The sequence below is a fragment of the Canis lupus genome, chromosome X (genome assembly GCF_011100685.1).
Source record: "Canis lupus familiaris isolate Mischka breed German Shepherd chromosome X, alternate assembly UU_Cfam_GSD_1.0, whole genome shotgun sequence".
Taxonomy (NCBI): Eukaryota; Metazoa; Chordata; class Mammalia; order Carnivora; family Canidae; genus Canis; species Canis lupus.
The window spans coordinates 6,421,764-6,441,861 of NC_049260.1; the positions used below are offsets into that span (position 1 = coordinate 6,421,764).

At 48.1% G+C, this 20,098-nt stretch overlaps 1 protein-coding gene across 6 annotated transcripts in view; it reads right to left on the bottom strand.

Annotated features, from left to right (window-relative positions):
- GPR143 (G protein-coupled receptor 143) overlaps positions 1–19,085 on the bottom strand; it is a 45,472-nt gene extending 26,387 nt beyond the window's left edge. For 5 of the 6 annotated variants that reach the window (XM_038586787.1, XM_038586790.1, XM_038586788.1 and 2 more), the window contains exons 1-6: positions 18,343–18,607; positions 13,085–13,194; positions 12,163–12,257; positions 4,868–4,960; positions 1,810–1,919; positions 412–520 (exon numbers count right to left, since the gene is read on the bottom strand). In XM_038586787.1, coding sequence (XP_038442715.1) covers positions 412–520; positions 1,810–1,919; positions 4,868–4,960; positions 12,163–12,257; positions 13,085–13,194; positions 18,343–18,607 — 782 coding nt within the window. Of the gene's footprint in view, positions 1–411; positions 521–1,809; positions 1,920–4,867; positions 4,961–12,162; positions 12,258–13,084; positions 13,195–18,342; positions 18,608–18,948 lie in introns of those variants that run through there. The other variant, XM_038586791.1, reaches the window with a different exon arrangement.
- Between the last annotated feature and the right edge of the window lie 1,013 nt (positions 19,086–20,098).

Sequence of the window (20,098 nt, forward strand, 5' to 3'; positions counted from 1 at the left end):
CCTCAAAGGGCCCCTGGCATCCTTACAAAGATTTCCTTTCAAAGACTCTTCTCTTTGCAACTTTCAGGTCACAATCGGAAAAGCGAAATGGCAAGCTGACTGCACATCCCTTCCCAGTGGCAATTAACAAAAAATAAAATAGGGACGCCTGGGTGGCTCAGTGCCTTCAGCTCAGGGCATGATGCCGGGGTCTTAGGATCAAGTCCCGCATTGGGCTCCCTATGGGGAGCCTGCTTCTCCCTCTGCCTATGTCTCTGCCTCTCTATGTCTCTCATGAATAAATAAAATCTTCAAAAATAAATAAATAAATAAATAAATAATAAAATAATAAAATAAAATAATAAAATAAAAAGTAAAGTAAAATAAAAAGTAAAGTAACGTAAAGTAAAATAAAATAAAATAGAAGGTTACCAAATAATGAAAACCAGCATTATTTTGAAAAATCGGATCTTGATTGTGGCTCCCATCCGTCTCTCGTTCTCTGTGTAAATGCCTTGTCTTCCTTTAAGTAAAGAGGCCACTGTGGAAAAAAAGGATAAGTGCATGGGATGTTCGTTATTTACATTTCCTGAGTGACAGGGAAGGGAGTCCATGAGGATAGAAGCCCGTAAACAAAGGCAGCAGGGCATGAGGCACAGCAAGGTGTTGCCATTCCTCCTTCCCAGCTTCCAAGCTGAGAATGCAGGTTTTCAAACTTTCACTTTCAAGTCACTGTCAACTTCCACAAGAGCTGCAAAGATAGCACAGAGACTTTCTATGGACCTGAACCCACATTCTTCCAATGTCAACCTCTTAACACACCTAGGCTCACATTTGTCACAAAGGGATTAGCAATGGCGCTTCACTATTAATTAAGTTCCAGATTTTATTTGGATCTTACAAGTTCAAGAACTGTATTCAAAGGTTTATATTTTTTATTATAAATATAATGCACACTGGGGGCACCCGCATGGCTCGGTTGGTTAAGCATCGGCCTTCAGCTCAGGTCATGATCCCAGGGTCCTGGGATCAAGCTCTGCATTGGGCTCCCTGCTCCGTGGGGAGTCTGCCTCTCCCCCTCCTGCTTTCCCTGCTTGTGCTCACTCTGTCAAATAAATAGAATCTTAGGGATTAAAAAAAAAAAGATGCATTTCTTCATTGTCATCTTCTCATTCTGCACTTGAGAGATCCACAGGGCTTGAGGTTGGAGGCTTGCTCCCCATCATGCTTCCCTGAGGATGCAGTGAGGACTGGGAAGTCCCCGTCCTCAGCCTAGCGGTCTTTCCAGCGCTTTCTGCTGGCTCACAACATCCTCCTTATCCAGTTCTTACCATTGCCTTTGACTCATTTCCTGTGCTCCACTTCCTGTTTCCTGCCCGACTGAGAAAAGACAGGCCAAGCACATCACAGGAAGGAGCCAGGCTCTCCACAATCCAGGCCAGACTCCATCCCTCCCACCCTGCTCCTCATTCCTCTCCTTCCACTCCTCTGACCTCCACGACTTTCCAAGGGCACTCCTGGGGCCCGTTGGGCACACTCAGGGCAGACCCACAGTGAGCCCAGATGGAAACGTAAAGTCCCTCAGTCCTGGAGCTATTCACCTTGGGCAAAGAACTGGTGTAGCCCGTAATTACACAGGCTTGCTCACTTTATTAATTCAACCTGCTTGCTTTCTCCAAGCATACTGTCCCTCTGTCTCTGGAGGATGACAAATGAGGTCGGTTGTCCCAGAGAATTCCAGAAAGGACCACACAGGGCATTACCTGAGCCCCAGGCATGGAGGCATACCCACGGCCATGCACCCAGAGTGCTTCCTTGTTTGTTGCTCACCTGCAGTCACGGTCTTCTGGAACAGGACGGGGTTGGCCACAAGGACCAGCAGCAGTGGCAAGTATGTGGTGACGTAGTGGGGAATGGCATGTTCCAGATCCCGCTGGCACCTGGGGGAGGAAAACCAAGTCATTCTCGAAAACAAGGCTTTGCCTAAAATACACAGACTTATCTGGAAGCTGAGATAAGAGGAGGAGAGTGAAAAGGGAAATGCATAAATCCACTTCTCAGTCTACCCAAAGGAAATCTGACTCAGAGCTTATGTCTGTGAAAAGGCAATAAATCACTGAAGAACAAGGAAGATCAATCATGTTTCTATTTGTCTTCTAACTGGGAGGACCTTGAAGGCATTCCACTGTGGGAGGTTTAAAAAGGTCCCTGCTGGGAAAAGGAAAAGATAGAAACAGACAGTCTGGAATGGGGGAGTCCTCGCACTGTGTCTCTTCAAGGAGAAAAAGACACAATTCAAGTAGAGACAGAGGCGCTCACTGAAGGAGTAAGGCTTTATTTAAAAAAAAATTTTTTTTAAAGATTTTTTATTCATGAGAGACAGGTAGGGAGGGGGAGCCAGAGACATAGACAGAGGGAGAAGTAGGCTCCCTGCGGGGAGCCCAATGTGGGACTCTACCCTAGGACCCCAGGATCATGACCTGAACCAAAGGAAGACACATAACCGACTGAGCCGTCCATGCACCCCAAGGACCAGAAATTCTATTGAAGGATCATGGGAATCATGTGATGCAGTGAAAAAGTGCCACACACAGGTGTGGGTTCGCCAAGGTAGGAACTATCAGCTCAGAAATGTATCCTGTATCAGAAAAAGGGCGAAGAGGAAGAGAGAATCGAAGGCAGAAGGGAGAGAGGACTACTCAGGTGGAAAAGCAGACAAGGGAGCACCCCCTGTGGCCGCAGAAGGTAGAAAGATAACAATGCAACCACTCTTGTTTTAATATGCATGGGCTGGTCAACCAGAAAAACCTTCTGGGTTTTTTTTTTTTTTTAAGATTTTATTTATTTATTCATGAGACACAGAGAGAGAGAGAGAGAGAGGCAGAGACACAGGCAGAGGGAGAAGCAGGTTCCATGCAGGGAGCCTGATGTGGGACTTCATCCGGGGACCCCAGGATCATGCCCTGGGCCAAAGGCAGGCGCTAAACTGCTGAGCCACCCGGGCTGCCCCCTGAAGGGGGAAATGATAGAAAATGCAAAAAAAAAAAAAAAAAGGTCAGGAAGGAAAAACACAATGCCCCCTTTTCTCGCCATCACAAGGAACGCAATATCACCTATAAATACTACCTTCCTTCTAACAGAAGTTTTCATTTGCAGCTGTGAAGGCTGAAATGTGGTCTGGGAAGACTTGAGGAGAGAAACAAGTAGAAGGGCCAGGATCTCACAGGACAAAAAGTGAGCAATGGGTGAGAGGGTGAGGATGGGAGCCTGATGCAGGCCCAGGAGTGGCCTTGTAAGGTCCACGATGGCGCTCCTCACAAGCCCTGCAGCCATGGCTCCCTCATGCTCAGATGCAATCTTTCCAGGAGCCCACAGGTGAAGGCGAGTGATAAAAAAAACTCCCTTCCCAATGAAGTGCATTCCATTGTAACAGCCATGGACACCGCACTTGTCCTTTTAAAGTTCCTCAGGAGAGCAACTGTATGGATGGATCTACACAGAGCTTTGCAAGTATTCACCATCAACTAGGCAACCTTACCAATTTGGAGATGTCTGAGTAGCTGCAAGAAGTTAAAAAAAGGGGGGAAGAAGTAGTCTAATCATGGGTCAGCAAACTTTTTCCGTAAGGGAACATTTACAGTAAGTATTTTATGCTCCATGGACCACACAGCCTGTCAAAACTGACACTGCCAGGTGAAAGCAGCCATAAACTGTGCATAAACAAATGGGCATGACTGTGTTCCAATAAAACTTTATTTATAAATCCAAACAGAGGGCCAGATTCGTCCTCAGGGCTGTGCTGTGTTGATGCTTGTCTACACTGCCCTAAAATCACAAAGAGAAAAAAAAAAAAATCACAAAAAGACACCTGTTTTTCAGTTTTCCATTGGATGTTAGAATATACATCCTTGGGCAGCCCCGGTGGCACAGCGGTTTAGCGCCACCTGCAGCCCAGGGTGTGATCCTGGAGACCCGGGATCGAGTCCCACATCGAGCTCCCTGCATGGAGCCTGCCTCTCCCTCTGCCTGTGTTCTCTGCCTCTCTCTGTGTGTCTCTCATGAATAAATAAAATCTAAAAAAAAAAAAAAAAAGAATATACATCCTTGGAGGGACTGTGAGACCTACAAATGATTTGCATTGATGAGATTTTTAAGATTGAAGAAAAACCTGAGACAATTTCAGGTGTCTATCTCCCTACATCTGTGTTCAGGATAGCTGAAAGATGAAAGAGAAGTGACAAAGTATAGCAAGCAGAGGCTCAGAACTAATTTTTTTAAAAATTTTTTTAAAGATTTATTTTTATTTATTTATGATAGACACACAGAGAGAGAGGCAGAGACACAGGCAGAGAGAGAAGCAGGCTCCATGCCCAGAGCCCGACACAGGACCCGATCCCGGGACTCCAGGATCGCGCCCTGGGCCAAAGGCAGGCACAAAACCGCCGAGCCACCCAGGGATCCCAGAACTAGCTCTTCTAGGAGCAACGCTCTGATTCTTCTAGGCCATTTGAATTCATCCTTAGGATGTTAAGTTCCTCTGCTCATCCAGAGGAAGCTGGCTTGAAGAATAAAAATTAAAGAAAAGGTGTGCCCGAGAAAGCTCCATCAATATGGAGGATGCACCTAAAGCTGTGTGCACATCCTTACATGGAGGAGACACACCTAAAGCTCTGCACACATACTTGTGTATACAGGTACCTGCACAAATGTGAAGAGCAGAGGCAGGGAAATGAACTCTGGAGTACAAGGTAGTGAGCCCCTCCCAGGGGATCAGCTGGGCAGGTCTGTGGACAATAGCCTGACCTGCAAGGCGCCCACTCTGGGCCAGTGCCCATGCATTTGCTGCAAGAGAACACAATGGGTCAGGGAGCTGGTAGTCCCGGATTACCTGGACACAGAAGGGTAGTAGAGCATGATCACTCCCTCCACGCAGAGCAGGGTGGCCAGGCCCCAGGTCATGATGTGGTAAAGGACGATGGTGCTGGAAGAGAAGCAGGACAGGGGTGTGTATGTGCGTGTGTGTGCGTCTTGCCTGAGAGCAGTGATGGAGACGTCCAGCAACAGAAAGTACCAGACCCACTCCTGGGCCCCCAGTCAGGAAAACGTACACTGAGCAAACCCTTGGCAAAGCCTATCCCTCTGTTTATTTTATTTATTTTTTTTAATTTTTATTTATTTATGATAGTCACAGAGAGAGAGAGAGGCGCAGAGACACAGGCAGAGGGAGAAGCAGGCTCCATGCACCGGGAGCCCGATGTGGGATTCGATCCCGGGTCTCCAGGATCGCGCCCTGGGCCAAAGGCAGGCGCCAAGCCGCTGCGCCACCCAGGGATCCCCCCTCTGTTTATTTTTAAGTTAAGATGAAATTCATATAATGCAAAAGTAACCATTTTCAAGTGAGCAACTCAGCAGCGTCCAGTAAATCCACAATGTTGTGCCATTACCTCCTCTCTCCAGTTCTGACACAGGCATCACCCCAAAGGAAAGCCCGAAGGCACGGCACTCCCCCTTCCTACTGCTCCTAGCCGCCAGCACCTGCCAGCAGCCGCCAGCAGCCACCAGCTGCCCTTGTGTCTCTATGGCTTTTCCTCTTCTGCACAATTCTTGCAAATGGAGTCACACTGTATGTGGCCCTCCGAGTCTGGCTCCTTTCACTCAACATGAGGCTTTCAAGGTTGGGCGGACCAAGGCATGGGCGCCTCATCAGTCCCCCTCGGTACCCGGCTTTCCCACAAAGCAAGGAGCTCCTATCCACCAACCTTCCCAAAGGCACTTCTGTACCTAAAAGTCCAAGGGTCTTGGTGCTCAGCCCAAACCAAGGTCTTGGAAGAAACGTGTGCTCCTGGGATGTTCCACGACAGTGGGGGGCTTTCCTTCCCTGCCTCCCTCCCCCTGCTCCCCATCATTCCCTGCATACTTAGCATTCCTGGACCATCTCTACCCTTTCCCGTTCTAGGCCCACACACCCCACCTTTTCCCCTGAGGACGCAGGCAGCCAGCCCTGCAGCTGGGGTCAGAAGGCAGAGGCACAGCCATCTGTCCCTTCCAAAGCCGCCTCTTCTGTGCCGCAGGATGGCGGCCCAGGGCTCCACTGGATGCGCTGGCCACAACCCAAGACCCTACCAGACGCCTGGGAAATAGTGCAACCCCCAACCCACAGAGATTTTAACTCTGAAGTTCAGCTGTGTAGACGAGGGAATGGTCAGGGATCTGAGCGAAGGGATGCCCTTGTACAAGGAGACAAGAGGACAGGGAGACAGCACACAGGAAAGAGGTGCAGGAAGAAGAAACGTTTCATAGCCCGCTCTCTGGAAGGCCCCGAGGAAAGGACTCCAGCAGGTTTTCCCTCCCACATTGGAAATGGTCCTGGAAGCCGCCCTGCCCGGCCCTGCCCCAGGCCCTGCCCCATCTCTCAGGGTTTGGGAGCTGGTGGGGTGTCTTGCTCAGAAGCCAGAGGTTTTGCATGAAACAAAGGAATACAGGAGCAGCTTTCTGCAAGGGCCTGGGTGGCTGAATAGTGCAGAATGTCTGCAGGCCAGACCCTAGCCCAGGCCGAGGGACCTGGGAGAACGATGCAGCCACGAGGAGCAGCAGACGGCTGAAGGGCCTTTTCCCTCTATCTGACCACTGGACAGCTTTCAGGTCCAGGCACTCGGGGGCCCTCCCCAGACCCCTTTTCTCTCACACTCGTGCTCACAAGGCAAGTAGTGACTTCAATTAAGGGCTTTTCCCATAATCTCATGCACCTTTTTAAAAACAAATTTTGCTTATTTGAGAGAGAGACAGCACACAAGAAAGGGGAAGGGGCAGAGGGAGAAGCTGGCCCCCGCTGAGCAGGGAGCCCGACTTGGGGCTCAATCCCAGGACCCCAGGATCATGACCTGAGCCGAAGGCAGACATGTAACCGACTGAGCCACCCAGGGGCCCCTTCTCCTCTGTTATTATTTAAAACCTTTACCATCCCACATCTGGAACAGAAGGAGCAGTTTAAATTTTAACTTTAAATCTGTCTTAATGACCTTTCTTAGAATTAAGATTTTAAAAAAGATTCTCCCGTGCCAAAGAAAATAGCTTAGTACCAGCAGGATCTAGAAAGGAACATGGAGTTTCACCCAGCCCTACCTGCAACGCCTTGCCCCTGCCCTGGAGTTGCTCAGGACCCATCCCAGGCAGCTCCCATCTCAACTGTCACCTGCACAATCAGCTGCGCTCCGGGCTCTGGAGCAAGCTGGCTCTGAAGAGAGGAGCTCCAAGCGTTTCTGCACTCACATCTCCAGCTCTGGCTCCAACACCCTGTGCCAGCTCCGAGGTGCCCTCACACCAGGCAGCAGGCCTTCTGCCAGGGGAGATTAAGGGCTGGGTCTCTGTGGCTCCAGAACACCTTATTTTTCTGCTGTGCTCTCTACTTTTTTTTTTTTTTTTTTAAGATTTATTTATTTGAGAGAAAATGCAAAAGCGAGCATTGGGGTGGAGGAGCAGAGGCAAAGGGAGAGAGAAACCCAAGCAGACTCCTGGTTGAGCCTGGTGCGGGGCTTGACCCCATGACCCTGAGATCAGTACCTGAGCTGAAACCAAGAGTCAATGCTTAACCATCTGTACCACTCAGGCGCTCCAACCCTACTCCCTTTTGACGGGAGAGCCCGCTTCACTCTCAATGGTCTTCCTAGCGCTGGACCCCCGCCCTTACTCTTGTCCTTACAAGGCATCTGGACACTTCACATGTTTGGACGTTTGCCTCCTGCATGCCTGGCAGGTCCTCAGAAGCTATGCTCTGTCAGCATCCCCTAATCTCCGCACACCCCCTGCATCCTGCTATACTTATTCTCTGCTCCAAGTGAGTTCCAAACACTCTTCTGAGCATGAGGAGGGCGTCCTGGGGCTCTGCCTGTCTTCTACATCCAGAAAGCACTCAGGCGGCCCCATCTGACCACAGTCATCCAAAGGGTGGGGGTGAAGCAGTGCACTCTCCTGTTACAGCAAGAGATACACTCTTCTTCCAGCTTCCTTTTGGTGCCCCGAGGCTCCTCTTCTCTCTACAACTGGCTGCCTGTGAGACCTCTAGTGTGTCGTAACTCCAATCCCTCTAAAACTGAGAAAGGTATCAGACAGGAACACACACTTGCACTGGGCTTCCCAGTCGAAGACCTGTCATTGCTGCTAGTTGGCAACCCAAAGCCATTTTCCTTTGTCCTTAGTAACATAACCTAGACGTCATGCCAAGTAGCAGTATGCTTGGCTAACAGACTGTACTTCCAACCTCCTCTTGCAGTGAACTGTGGCCATGAAACTGAATTCTGGTCAATAATATGAAAGTGCAATTGTGTAAGATCCCCAGGGAGGCTGCTTAAAGGGAGCTGGCTCAGGGGAAAACAGGCCCCTTATGCATCATTGCTCCCTCTACTCCTTCCTGTTCCCTGGAATGCAAATGTGATGGCGAGAGTTCCAGCAGCTTTATTGGGCCACTATACCTTGAAGTTGGAAGTCCTACAACTGGATGATGGAGCAAGAAGATAGGAGCTTGGGTCCCTGATGCCCATCATTAGGGCTCTGGATTGCCTACCTCTGGCCTTTTTTAGCATGAAAGGAAAATTATCTTGTTTAAGTCACTATTATTTGATGTATTTTACGTAGCCAAACCTAATCCTCACTGGTACACCTGCTTGTCCGCCTTCGACCTTCACTGGCTTCCCTAGAGAATTTTCAAAACCAAAAATATATAGGTTCTGTATGGATGTATCAAAGCTTAGGAACAAAGGTAAAAAGATGGAAGGAAGAAGCACAAAAATAAACACTAAACTTGGGCAGCCCCGGTGGCACAGCAGTTTAGCGTTGCCTGCTGCCCAGGGCATGATCCTGGAGTCCTGGGATGGAGTCCCACGTCGGGCTCCCCGCATGGTGCCTGCTTCTCCCTCTGCCTGTGTCTCTGCCTCTCTCTCTCTCTCTGTGTGTCTCTATGAATAAATAAATAAATAAATCTTTAAAAAAATAATAAAATAAAATAAAAAATAAACACTAAACTTCAGGCCACAGAGCCCAAGGTTAATGATAAGGACACATGAGGAATACCAATGATTTTAGAGCAAGGATTGCCCGGCATATTCTACAGTCTGAATGGGACCTTTGTTTACTGATATTGGCTTTAAAAGTATATTTACTCAAGGGTGCTTGGCTGGTTCAGTTGGTGGAGCATGCAACTCTTCATCTCAGGGTTGTGAGTTCAAGCTCCACACTGGGTGTAGAGATTACTTAAAATCTGGGTAAGGTCAGTTGGTTAAGCGTCTGCCTTTGGCTCAGGTCACGATCCCAGGGTCCTGAATGGAACTCCTCTTTGGGCTCCCTGCTCAGTGGGGAGTTTGCTTCCCTCTTCATCTGACATTCCCCCTGCTTATTCTCTAGTAAATAAATAAAATCTTTTTTAAAAAAATAAAAATAAAATCTTTTAAAAATAATAACAAAAAATGAATTTGTTCAACAAATGGTACTGGGACAACTAGACATCCACATGTAAAAGAATAAATATGGACCTTTTCTTCTTTACCTACACACAAAAATTAATTTAAAATGCTTCAGAGGGGGACCTGGGAGCCTAGGTGGCTCAGTCAGTTAAGCATTTAACTTTTAGTTTGGACCCAGGTCATGATCTCAGGGGCCTGAGATCAAGCCCTGGATCACGCTCCACACTCAATACAGAGTCTGCTTTAAATTCTCTCACCTTCTGCCCCTTCCCCCCAATAAAATAAATAAATAAAACCTTTTTTAAAAATTAATAAGGGCAGCCCCTGTGGCTCGGTGGTTTAGCGCCGCCTTCGGCCCAGGGCGTGATCCTGGAGACCCGGGATCGGGTCCCACGTCGGGCTCCCTGTGTGGGGCCTGTTTCTCTGCCTCTCTCTCTCTCTCTCTCTCTCTCTCTGTCTCTCATGAATAAATAAACATAGTCTTTTTTAAAATAAAATAAAAATAAAAATTAATAAATAAAATGAATCATGGACCAGGGCACCTGGCTGGCTTAGTCAGTAGAGCACGTGACTCTTGATCTCCGGGTTGTGAGTTCAAGCCCCACACTGGTTGTCAAGGTTAGTTAAAAAGAAAAATCTTGGGCAGCCCGGGTGGCTCAGCAGTTTAGCTCCGCCTTTAGCCCAGGGCATGATCCTGGAGACCAGGGATCCAGTCCCACCGTCCGGCTCCCTGCATGGAGCCTGCTTCTTCCTCTGCCTGTGTCTCCCCCACCCCCATGAATAAATAAATAAAATCTAAAAAAAAAGAAGAGCAGTTTTTCTTAAAAAAATAAAAAGAGAAAATTAAAAAATCTTTAAAATGGGTAACAGACCTAAATTAAAGTGTTCAAACTTTTTTGTCGTTGTTGTTCCCAAGTTTTATTCAAGAACTCATACAAAATATTCCACATAAATGAGTTTTAAGCCTCATCTTGCTCATTTTCCTCATCCTGGTTACTCTGGAAGTAATGCAATTTCTAAGTGTCTTTGCTGTTAGCAACTATGCACAATCCATCATGGAGATTATTCTACTTCAACTATTTTTTGGTGAGATATTTCAAATACCTTTTGGAACAAAGCACATTAGAGGCACCTGAGTGGCTCAGTTGGTTAAGCAACCAACTCTTGGTTTCGACTCGGGTCATGATCTCAGGGTCATAGAATCGTACTCCATGTCAGGCTTCAAGGCCAGCTCTGTGGGGAGTTTGCTTGAGATTCGCTCCCTCTTTGAGAGAGTGTGTGTGCGTGCTCTCTAATAAATAAATCTTTAAAATAAAATAAAAAAATTTAAAAATATACTTAAAATATAGTACATCCAGGGGTGCCTGGGGGGCTCAGTTGGTTAAGCATCTATTTGAGTCTTGATTTCAACTCAGGTCACAATCTTAGATGACATTGAGCCTTACATCATGCTCTGCACCAAATGCAGAGTCTGCTTGATATTCTTTCTCTCTCCCTCCACTGCCCTGCTTGTGTGTATGCATGCTATCTAAAATAAATAAATAAATAAATAAATAAATAAATAAATAAATAAATAAATAAATAAATAAAATGTAGTACATCCATAAAACAGAATACTATTCACAAATGAATGAGAAGCAAGTACTGATGCTGCTGCAACATGAGGAAAGCTTGAAAATGTCATGCTAAGTTTAAGAAGCCAGACACAAAAGGTCACATATTGACTAATTCAATTATTCAATAATTCAATTCATGACGCAGTGCCCAGAGTAGGGAAACCTAGAGACAGAAAATAGGTTAGTAGTTGCCAGGGGCTGGAGGATAGGGGAGGGTAGAGAGGAATTAATCAATGGTAAAGAGATTGAGGGGGGGTGATGATTAATGTCCTAAAACTAGTTGGTGTAACGGTTGCACAATTTTGTAAATATACTAAATACAATGGATACAGTTAAATGGGTAAACTTTATGAAACTGTTTTTTAAAAAAAAGCAAACAAGGGTTCCATCCAAAATGGGGGGGCACATGCTTCCTGGAGCAGGAGTCAGGGGAGCTAGGCACTCACCCACCTCCCCACCCCCTGCCATCCAGCTTCCCTTTGTCACTTAGGCTCTCTGTATTTCTGTTGCCCTAATGCACACGCACATCCCAGCTGCAATCCCAATGCACAGTTCCTGAGAGCCTACTACGTGCCGAGCAGGAATCTCAAGCATTTACGTGTAGTATTGTGTTGACTGTCCTGTGACCTGATGAGGGAGTCCTATTTTATACCCAGGAAAACAGAAGTCCAGAGAGATTAAGCAACTTGCTGACAGTTCCACAGCTGGTGACTACTGCACGGGGCCGTACCCACTGGGCCATCCCTCACCAGGCAGCCACCTGCAGCTCCAGTGTTTTACACTTGGCATAATGTGTCAATACACACTTCAAAGAACTTTGTCCTCAAACCTTTAGATACTGTCAAATACTGTCTATATTCATGCCAATTCTTTTTTAGTATGTGTCCAAAATGCGAGTACTTAATCTATGGATCACTTATCATGGTTTAAAAAGCCTCATTTTAAATCTGCCTTCAGCCTTTTATAAAACTAAGCTGCCAGAGAGGTTTCTTGGAGAGGGGCTGGCTGACATCCTGTGCCTGCCATACTGACGAATATTTTGGAGCCTTCAGTGGTACCCCCAGCCCTCCATCATATGACACAACCTGGTTCTACAGGCTTCCTCTGAATACCTCTGTCCTGCTGATCTCCGGACTACCAGGTAGGCATCCACTGCATAGCAAAACAGCCACCAGAAGCAGGCGCTGTACAGCAGCTCGATCCACATCTGTAATCAGGAAGAGCCTGGCATCAAAGCTCCTGGAAACAGGCACCAGACTGCCCCACCCGTGAAATGAGCTGGCCTGACGTCAGGAAGCAGGACATGAAAGGCCTCGGGAGATGGTGCTCAGTCTGGGAAAGCAAGGGTGGGATATGCCCCAGGGCGGTGTGTGTCCTGGTGTGCTCAGTGGGACTGGCCTGCGGGCCCTGCCTCCCTGGACACCTGCAGGCGGGGGAGACGAAGGCCTCACAGGCCTCATGTGCACACTGTGCACCAGGGTCAGGGCTCAGGGCACCTGGGAAGGGGCAGCTCTCTGCTGACAAGGACAGACTTTGGGCGGGAAAGGGCTTCCCAGAAGAGGGGCAGGAAGGGGCTCCATATGCTACAGGCAGCAGGAGCCTGGTGCGCCTCCCGGGGTGGGCTGAGCCAGATGCTCCACTGCACACAGCTGGGAAGCAATGCGGGCAGAGGGGAGAGAGGCAGACGGTTCTGCACAGCAATACAGATACGTGTATTCAAATACAGGTTTCATTAAGCGGAATACATCCGATAAATCAGTAACTTTCTTCTTTCTCTCTCTTTTTGGCCAGCTGGTTTTAACTGCAGCTCAACCTAAGGTAAGGACTGTATACGTGTGCTAAACTGAGCTGGCAGTCAGGAGCCCCTGGAGGGTTCGTCACTCGCAGATGGCCCCCAGCCCCGGCTCTTGATCAGCAGGCTCAGAGAATCTGCATTTCGGACAAACCCCCATGGGGTGACACCACTCTTTGGGGACCACAGCCTAAGAGGAGCACAGTGTACAGAAGAGGGTGACCAAAAGGCGGTGTACTTACTGCACTCCCCACACAGTACACAGCGGGCCAAACGTCTGTCCCATTCACACTGGAGATGTTTTCGACAAGATCTGGGAATCCTAACCACACCGCAGATCGGAACAAGATACCTGAAAGAGAATCAGATGACACTATCATCCCGCGGGGGATGCATTCCAAGCCCCCCTCCAGTGGATATAGAAACTGCAGACTATCCTGAATCCTATATATACTATGTTTTTTCTGTCACATGCATTCCTGTGATAAAACTCTATTTATAAATTAGGTACAAAAGTTTAACAACTAATAATCCAATAGAACAATTATAACAATATACGGTCCCGGAAGTGATATGAATGTAGTGGCTCTCAACCTCCCTTACCGGATTCTACTCCCCCTTCTTCTCGTGCTATGTGAGAGGATAAGATGACTGGGTGATGAGAAGTGCGGTGAAGGACGCAGGGCAGGGTGATGTAATGTTAGGCTACCACAGACCCTCTGACAGCACCTTCTGAGGAGCACCTGCTCCCAGACCACAGTGCACTGCAGGGTACCCACAACCACGAAACCAAGGCTGTGGCTAAGTGTAAACTAGTGCACACTGTGATGCTCCTAATTCAGATCGAAAGCTCGTTGCTCTCTAAGAATAAGTAAATGAATGGATGAGTAGATAGGAATGCACAGAGAAAGAAATGAGGGAGGAAAGAAACACACAAGGGTGTGTGCAGAGAGACAGAGAAACAAGGAAGATCCAGGGAGTAATGATTTCGGTCACAAAGCCAGCACAGGCATTTTCTACCCCCAGTCATATCCTTAAATCCTTATTTGTTTACTTGATATGAAGAAGTAATTATTTGAATAACAATCTATATTTCAGGACGCCTGGATGGCTCAGTGGTTGAGCGTCTGCCTTTGGCCCAGGGCGTGATCCTGGGATCCCAGGATCGAGTTCCACATTGGGCTTCCTGCATGGAGCCTGCTTCTCCCTCTCCCTGCGTCTTTGCTTCTCTCTCTGTGTCTCTCATGAATAAATAAATAAAATATATTTTTAAAAAAAGATCTGTATTTCTTGGCTATATTTTCAATGTCCGTGTCAACTATTCCTCACAGACGAAATAAATGACTGAAAAAGCACAATTCTGAAATGCAAAACGATAGCTTTAAGAAAAAAATGCATTTAATATTTTCACAAATTAACTCTCGATGATTTGCTCTTGACTTTTATTATTTGTAAGTTTTCTTTGTTACTAGACCTAAATATCTAATTCTCCTCAAAACAGTATACGCCCTTAAGATATATATATTAAGGCTCCTTGGTAGGTAATGTGACACCCTGTATCTAAGCATATACTATGTAATATGATACTAAACGGTAACTGTAAACAGTACAAAGTTATACACTATGCACTGAAATACACTAATTAGTGTGTAATATATTGTTAAATATACAATGCATAATACTAAATAGACACTCTCATATACCATCAAACTCACACTGCATACTTCTCTACCAAATATATATTATACAGTACATCACCAAACGTAAACTGTGTAATATACTCTAAATATAGGGTCACCTGGGGGCTCAGTGGGATAAGCATCAGCCTTCGGCTCAGGTCATGATCTCAGGGTCCTGGGACGGAGCCCCACGTAGGGCTCCCTGCTCAGTGGAGTCTGCTTCTCCCTCTCCCCCTCCCGCCTTGCTTGTGCTTGCTCTCTAAGAAACAAATAAAATCTTTTTTAAAAATGCACTCTAAAAATACAGTGTGGTGTATCCCTGGGTGGCTCAGTGGTTTAGTGCCTGCCTTTGGCCCAGGCCGTGGTCCTGAAGACCCAGGATCAAGTCCCATGTCAGGTTCCTTGCATGGAGCCTGCTTCTCCCTCTGCCTGTGCCTCTGCCTCTCTCTCTCTCTCTCTGTGTGTGTGTATGTGTGTGTGTCTCTCTCATGAATAAATAAATAATCTTTAAAAAAATAAAAAATAAAAATACAGTGTGTGATACGCTACATAACATACACTAGGTAATACAATACTAAATTTACATTACGTAACACACCACTGAAGAGAAACTATGGACACCAACAAAAGCTTAAGATAGATCTTCTCCTTATCAAGCACTGCTCACAAAAATAATGCTTTTCTTCTATAGAATGCCTTATGATTTTCAGCATCTAGCACTCCTCTAAGCCCTATAAATGCCCTACATATTTTTGTATTGATATAAGTTGATGTGTGTCAACTTACTTTGGTAAACATTTCACTATATGTGTATGTTAAGTCATTATTCTGTAGCTCTTAAATTTTTACTCTACTGTATGTCAATTATATCTCAATAAAACTGAAAAAAAAAAAAAAACCTCTGCCCTATGAGGTAGGCATCTTAAGTATTCACTTTTCAGAGAGGGGTCAGTCATCAAGCTTTCCCTTTAATTCTGCCTCCGTTCATTTGTCAAGATCATGCAGCTCCCTTTCCAAAAGCAAGAACATATACAAATATTTTTCCACTGATCCTTAAAAGATACTCGAGTGCATCTTTATTTCCACATATCCAAGCTACAGAAATGAAATTGCTATTAAGATGCTTTTCCAGGGCAGCCCCGGTGGCTCAGTGGTTTAGCACCGCCTTCAGCCCAGGGCATGATCCTGGAGACCCAGGATCCTGTCCCACGTCGGGCTCTCTGCATGGAGCCTGCTTGTGTCTCTGCCTCTCTCTCTGCCTCTCTCTCTCTCTATGTCTCTCATGCATAAATAAATAATTTTTTTTTAAAGATGCTTTTCCAGGGGTGCCTGGATAAGAGTCATACACTCTTATCCAGGAGTCGTGGGTTCAAGCCCCACATGAAGTGTAGAGATTACTTAATAAACTTAAAAAAAAAAAAAAAAGATGCTTTTCTGCTTTTCTAAAATGTTTTAGCAGAATCAGGAAGAAAACAAACTTCTGATTTAATTAACCCACACCAAAATGATTTCATCCCTAAGAGAAAGGAAGTACTGCTTCCTGTCTGATTCTTCAAATCTGAGAAAGTGACTACAGGTTCCACAGCATTTCCTGGAAGTCAAGGTCCTTGAGGGTCTCCAACCACAAGAACACAGACCGGGAGAAGGGGGCCTTAAGACACATGGTCATCTCTACTGCTACCTGCCCAAGGCAGGGTAGGAGCTGCAGCCATCTCCTCAGGGCCCAGAACCAGTGCTATCAACAGCCTTTGCTTCAAAAGCAAAATTACCAAAAAATACAATTCCAAAATGGTTAGCACCTGTCAGCCAACTGCAAAATAGCATTTATGAGACAACTGAACACATAGTAGTGGCATTAAAGAACTGATTTTCATTATCTTAAGGTGATAATACTAGTATGATAAACATATATATTTGTATACTTAATTCTTAACTTCAAGAACTGTATACTGAGATCTGTATGGATCAAAGTACACACATTCTGGGATTTGCTTCAGATTAAGCCAGTGGAGAGTGTGATACCAGGATGGGGTGTAGACAGAGTGAGGTCATGGGTCCAGGGGTTCATTAAACAGTCTTTGTGATTTTTGTTAGAAAGTTTTCAAAATAAAACCTTAAACAAATGGTCAGCGATATTTAGGTAAGAGATCTGTAAAAAGTGCCATGTAAGTTTAATGCAGGGGGTGGCAAAGTTTCTGCAGAGGATGGATAGAAAATATTTTAGGCTTTATAGGCCATAATTCTCTGCCAACATCCACCTCTGTCCTTCTAGGGCAGACATGGCAGGAGTCAATGCACAAGTGTCTGGCATGGGGCAGCCCGGGTGGCTCAGAGGTTTAGCGCCAACTTCAGCCCAGGGCATGATCCTGGACACCTGGGATTGAGTCCCACATCGGGCTCCCTGCATGTGGCCTGCTTCTCCCTCTGCCTGTGTCTCTGCCTCTCTCTCTCTCTCTCTCTCTCTCTCTCTCTGTCTCTCATAAATAAATAAATAAAATCTTAAAAAAAAAAAAAACAGTATGGCATGGCCCTGTTTCCATAAAACTGTACTGAAGAACATAGACATTTAAATTTTATTGAATATTTTATATGCCAGGAAATATCTTTCTTTTGATTAAAAAAAAAAGACTTTAGGGCCACAGAAAAGAGGAAGCAGGCAGGATTTGGCATGAGGGCTACAGTTTGGCCACCTGTGGTACAAAACCCAAGCCTGGGGACGCCTGGGTGGCTCCGTGGTTGAGCGTCTGCCTTCAGCCCAGGGTGTGATCTGGGGGGTCCTGGGATGGAGTCCCACATCCAGCTTCCCGCAGGAAGTCTGCTTCTCCCTCTGCCTGTGTCTCTGCCTCTCTCATGAATGCATGAATGAATGAATGAATGAATAGATAAATAAATAAATTCATTCCTAAAAAAAACCAAAAAACTCAAGCCTGACAATTTATATGTATTAGGGATACATATACCAAGTTTTCTTCCTGATTCTGCTAAATCATTTTGGAAATGACTCTAGGTGTGTGTATATACACAAAATATTGTTAGTCTCTGGCAGAATTACGGATCCATTATAGTATCTGTGTTTTGCTAACCTCCCCATCTAAAGTTTCTCCTAGTAAGCTTTTAATAACAAACTTTTTTTCCTCCAACAAATGTCCCCGACGCATATTTTTACTGCCTACCTTGTATGCGGAGTCCCCTGGCCGTCCTGTCTGGTACCTAGGGAGCCTCCTTTGATTTCATCCTCTAGGCTAGGACTATGCAGACAACCCGCCCAACCCAAGGGCAGTGCTCAGGGCCCCGTGCACCGTGCACGGTGCAACCCAGCAGGTCGCACCCGGCTGGCCACGCTCCCTCCCCAGGCACCTAGCAGGTCCCAACCTGCGGGCCACCATCCCTCCCCGGGCACCTGGCAGGTCCTAACCTGCAGGCCACGCTCCCTCCCAGGGCACCTAGCAGGTCCCATCCCGAGGGCCACACTCCCTCCCCGGGCACCGAGCAGGTCCCACCCCGCGGGCCGCGGGCCCTTCCCAGGCACCCAGCAGGTCCCAACCTGCGGGCCACCTTCCCTCCCCGGGCACCCAGCAGGTCCCAACCTGCAGGCCACACTCCCTCCCAGGGCACCGAGCAGGTCCCATCCCGAGCGCCACGCTCCCTCCCCGGGCACGGAGCAGGTCCCACCCCGCGGGCCGCGCGCCCTCCCCGGGCACCGAGCAGGTCCCAACCTGCAGGCCACACTCCCTCCCCGGGCACCCAGCAGGTCCCATCCCGAGGGCCACCATCCGTCCCCGCGCACCGAGCAGGTCCCACCCCGCGGCCGCGCGCCTCACCCAGGCACCCGAGCAGGTCGCAGGCGGCGGCGGCGCGCAGGATGCGCACGGAGGCCGGGGCGCGCGGCGAGGCGGGCGGGGCGGCGGGGCTCCCGGGGCCCGCGGGCCGGCGGCGGGGCAGCAGCTGCAGCAGGCCGAGCGCCACACTGCAGGCGCCGCTGCCCAGGCACAGCGCGTGGAACGCCCGCGGCTGGAAGCTCAGCACCAGCTGCGTGGCGGCGTCCCGCGTGGGGCAGCAGTAGGTCCCGAGGCGCGGGGAGGCCATGGGCCGTGCTGCCGGGTCCCAGCGGCCCGTCTGGGTCAGGTGCCCGCGGGGTGGGAGATCATGTGCCCGGGCCGTCGCCGCACCCCCGCCCCGGCCCCGCGCGTGCGGAGAAGGCGCTGCCGCGGCGGGCGGGGGGGGGGGGGGGGGGCTGCGCCCTCTGCTAAGGCCACGAGGGCTCACGAGGGTGAGGCTGGGTCCGGAGGAGGAGGGGTGCGGGGAGGGGAAGCGCCCAGGCGCGCAGGTCAGCCTTCCCCACTTGCGCCGAGCCAGCTCCCAAACTGCCATGTCGCCGTCACCGATCTGACCACGAACGCACGCCCCGTTTGCCAGCTCTGTCCTACCTGGACCCGGCATCCCTAATTCTGATGCGTTACAGGCACCCCAACAAGTTCATAACCCCCGAGGCGGCGGGTGTTAAAATAGTGCTCTTTCACGCCCCCACTCCGCCTCGGAAACACCCGCAGACGTAGGCTTTTCGGAGAAAATCAAATCTTAGACAAAGACAGAGGCACTTGGCCTAAGGAGACACGTCCACGCTGACATTTTGCACTTCATTGTTCAGTGTTCCGTTTTCACTGTTTCCTTTTAGGTTCTGGTATTCTCAATTAGCTTTCAAGAGTAATTAAAAAAAAAAAAGCCCAAGCAGCCACCCTTTGATCTCTGTCCCCAATAAATGGGCCCCTCTCCAGGTTTTCTCCAAATCAGCCGAAGAGAAGGCATCCCCACTGTTCCTCCCTCCCCTCACTTATTAAACACCTAAATGCAAACACATGCCCTCCCGCCCAGCTGTTGTTCATCTGCATTTCCACCGCCAGCTTTGCAACTTTAAGGCAAAGTTTGGGCTCAGCTCCTAGGCCTTCTTCCTGGAAGACCGCAGGACGGGGCTGCCCTGCTGGAATTCATGGTAGACAGACAGGAGGCTGCACTGCCAGATGGGAAGCAGAGCCTTTAACAAAGGGCTGTGAATGCCAGCACTTCAAAAGGATCTGACCTGACACGTCTATTAGCAGGGGCAGATGCTTTGAGAGAATTCTGGAACAGACCAACATTGTCAAAACCGCAACCGCTCTTGGGCATTATACTCTTGCTTGTAAAAATAGCAGAAAACATCACAGAAGTATTCCCCACACGTGGATTTCCCAGTCCCTTAGAAAGCGTGAATCCGGCTATTTTGGACCACTGATCTCCTCCTTCCTTTGCTCCCAGAAAGCAGAGATTGCCTCTGGAGGTCAGTGTGCGGAATGGACTTCAAAAGATAAAAATGACAAAGGAGCATCTGTATCTTTGCCCTAATGCCCAGGGTTTGCGTGGTCAATCCTTGCAAAAGTGCTACCGCATTTCAATCTCTGCTTTGTGCCCAAGCTGCACATGGCCCACCTCTCTGCTTCCCACATGCAAACCTGAGGGCTCTGAAGATTCAGGTGCCAAGTATTCAAGGATAAGGCTCTCAGGGGGGTCAGTAGTAAAAAGAGGGAAATTATTACAAAGAGT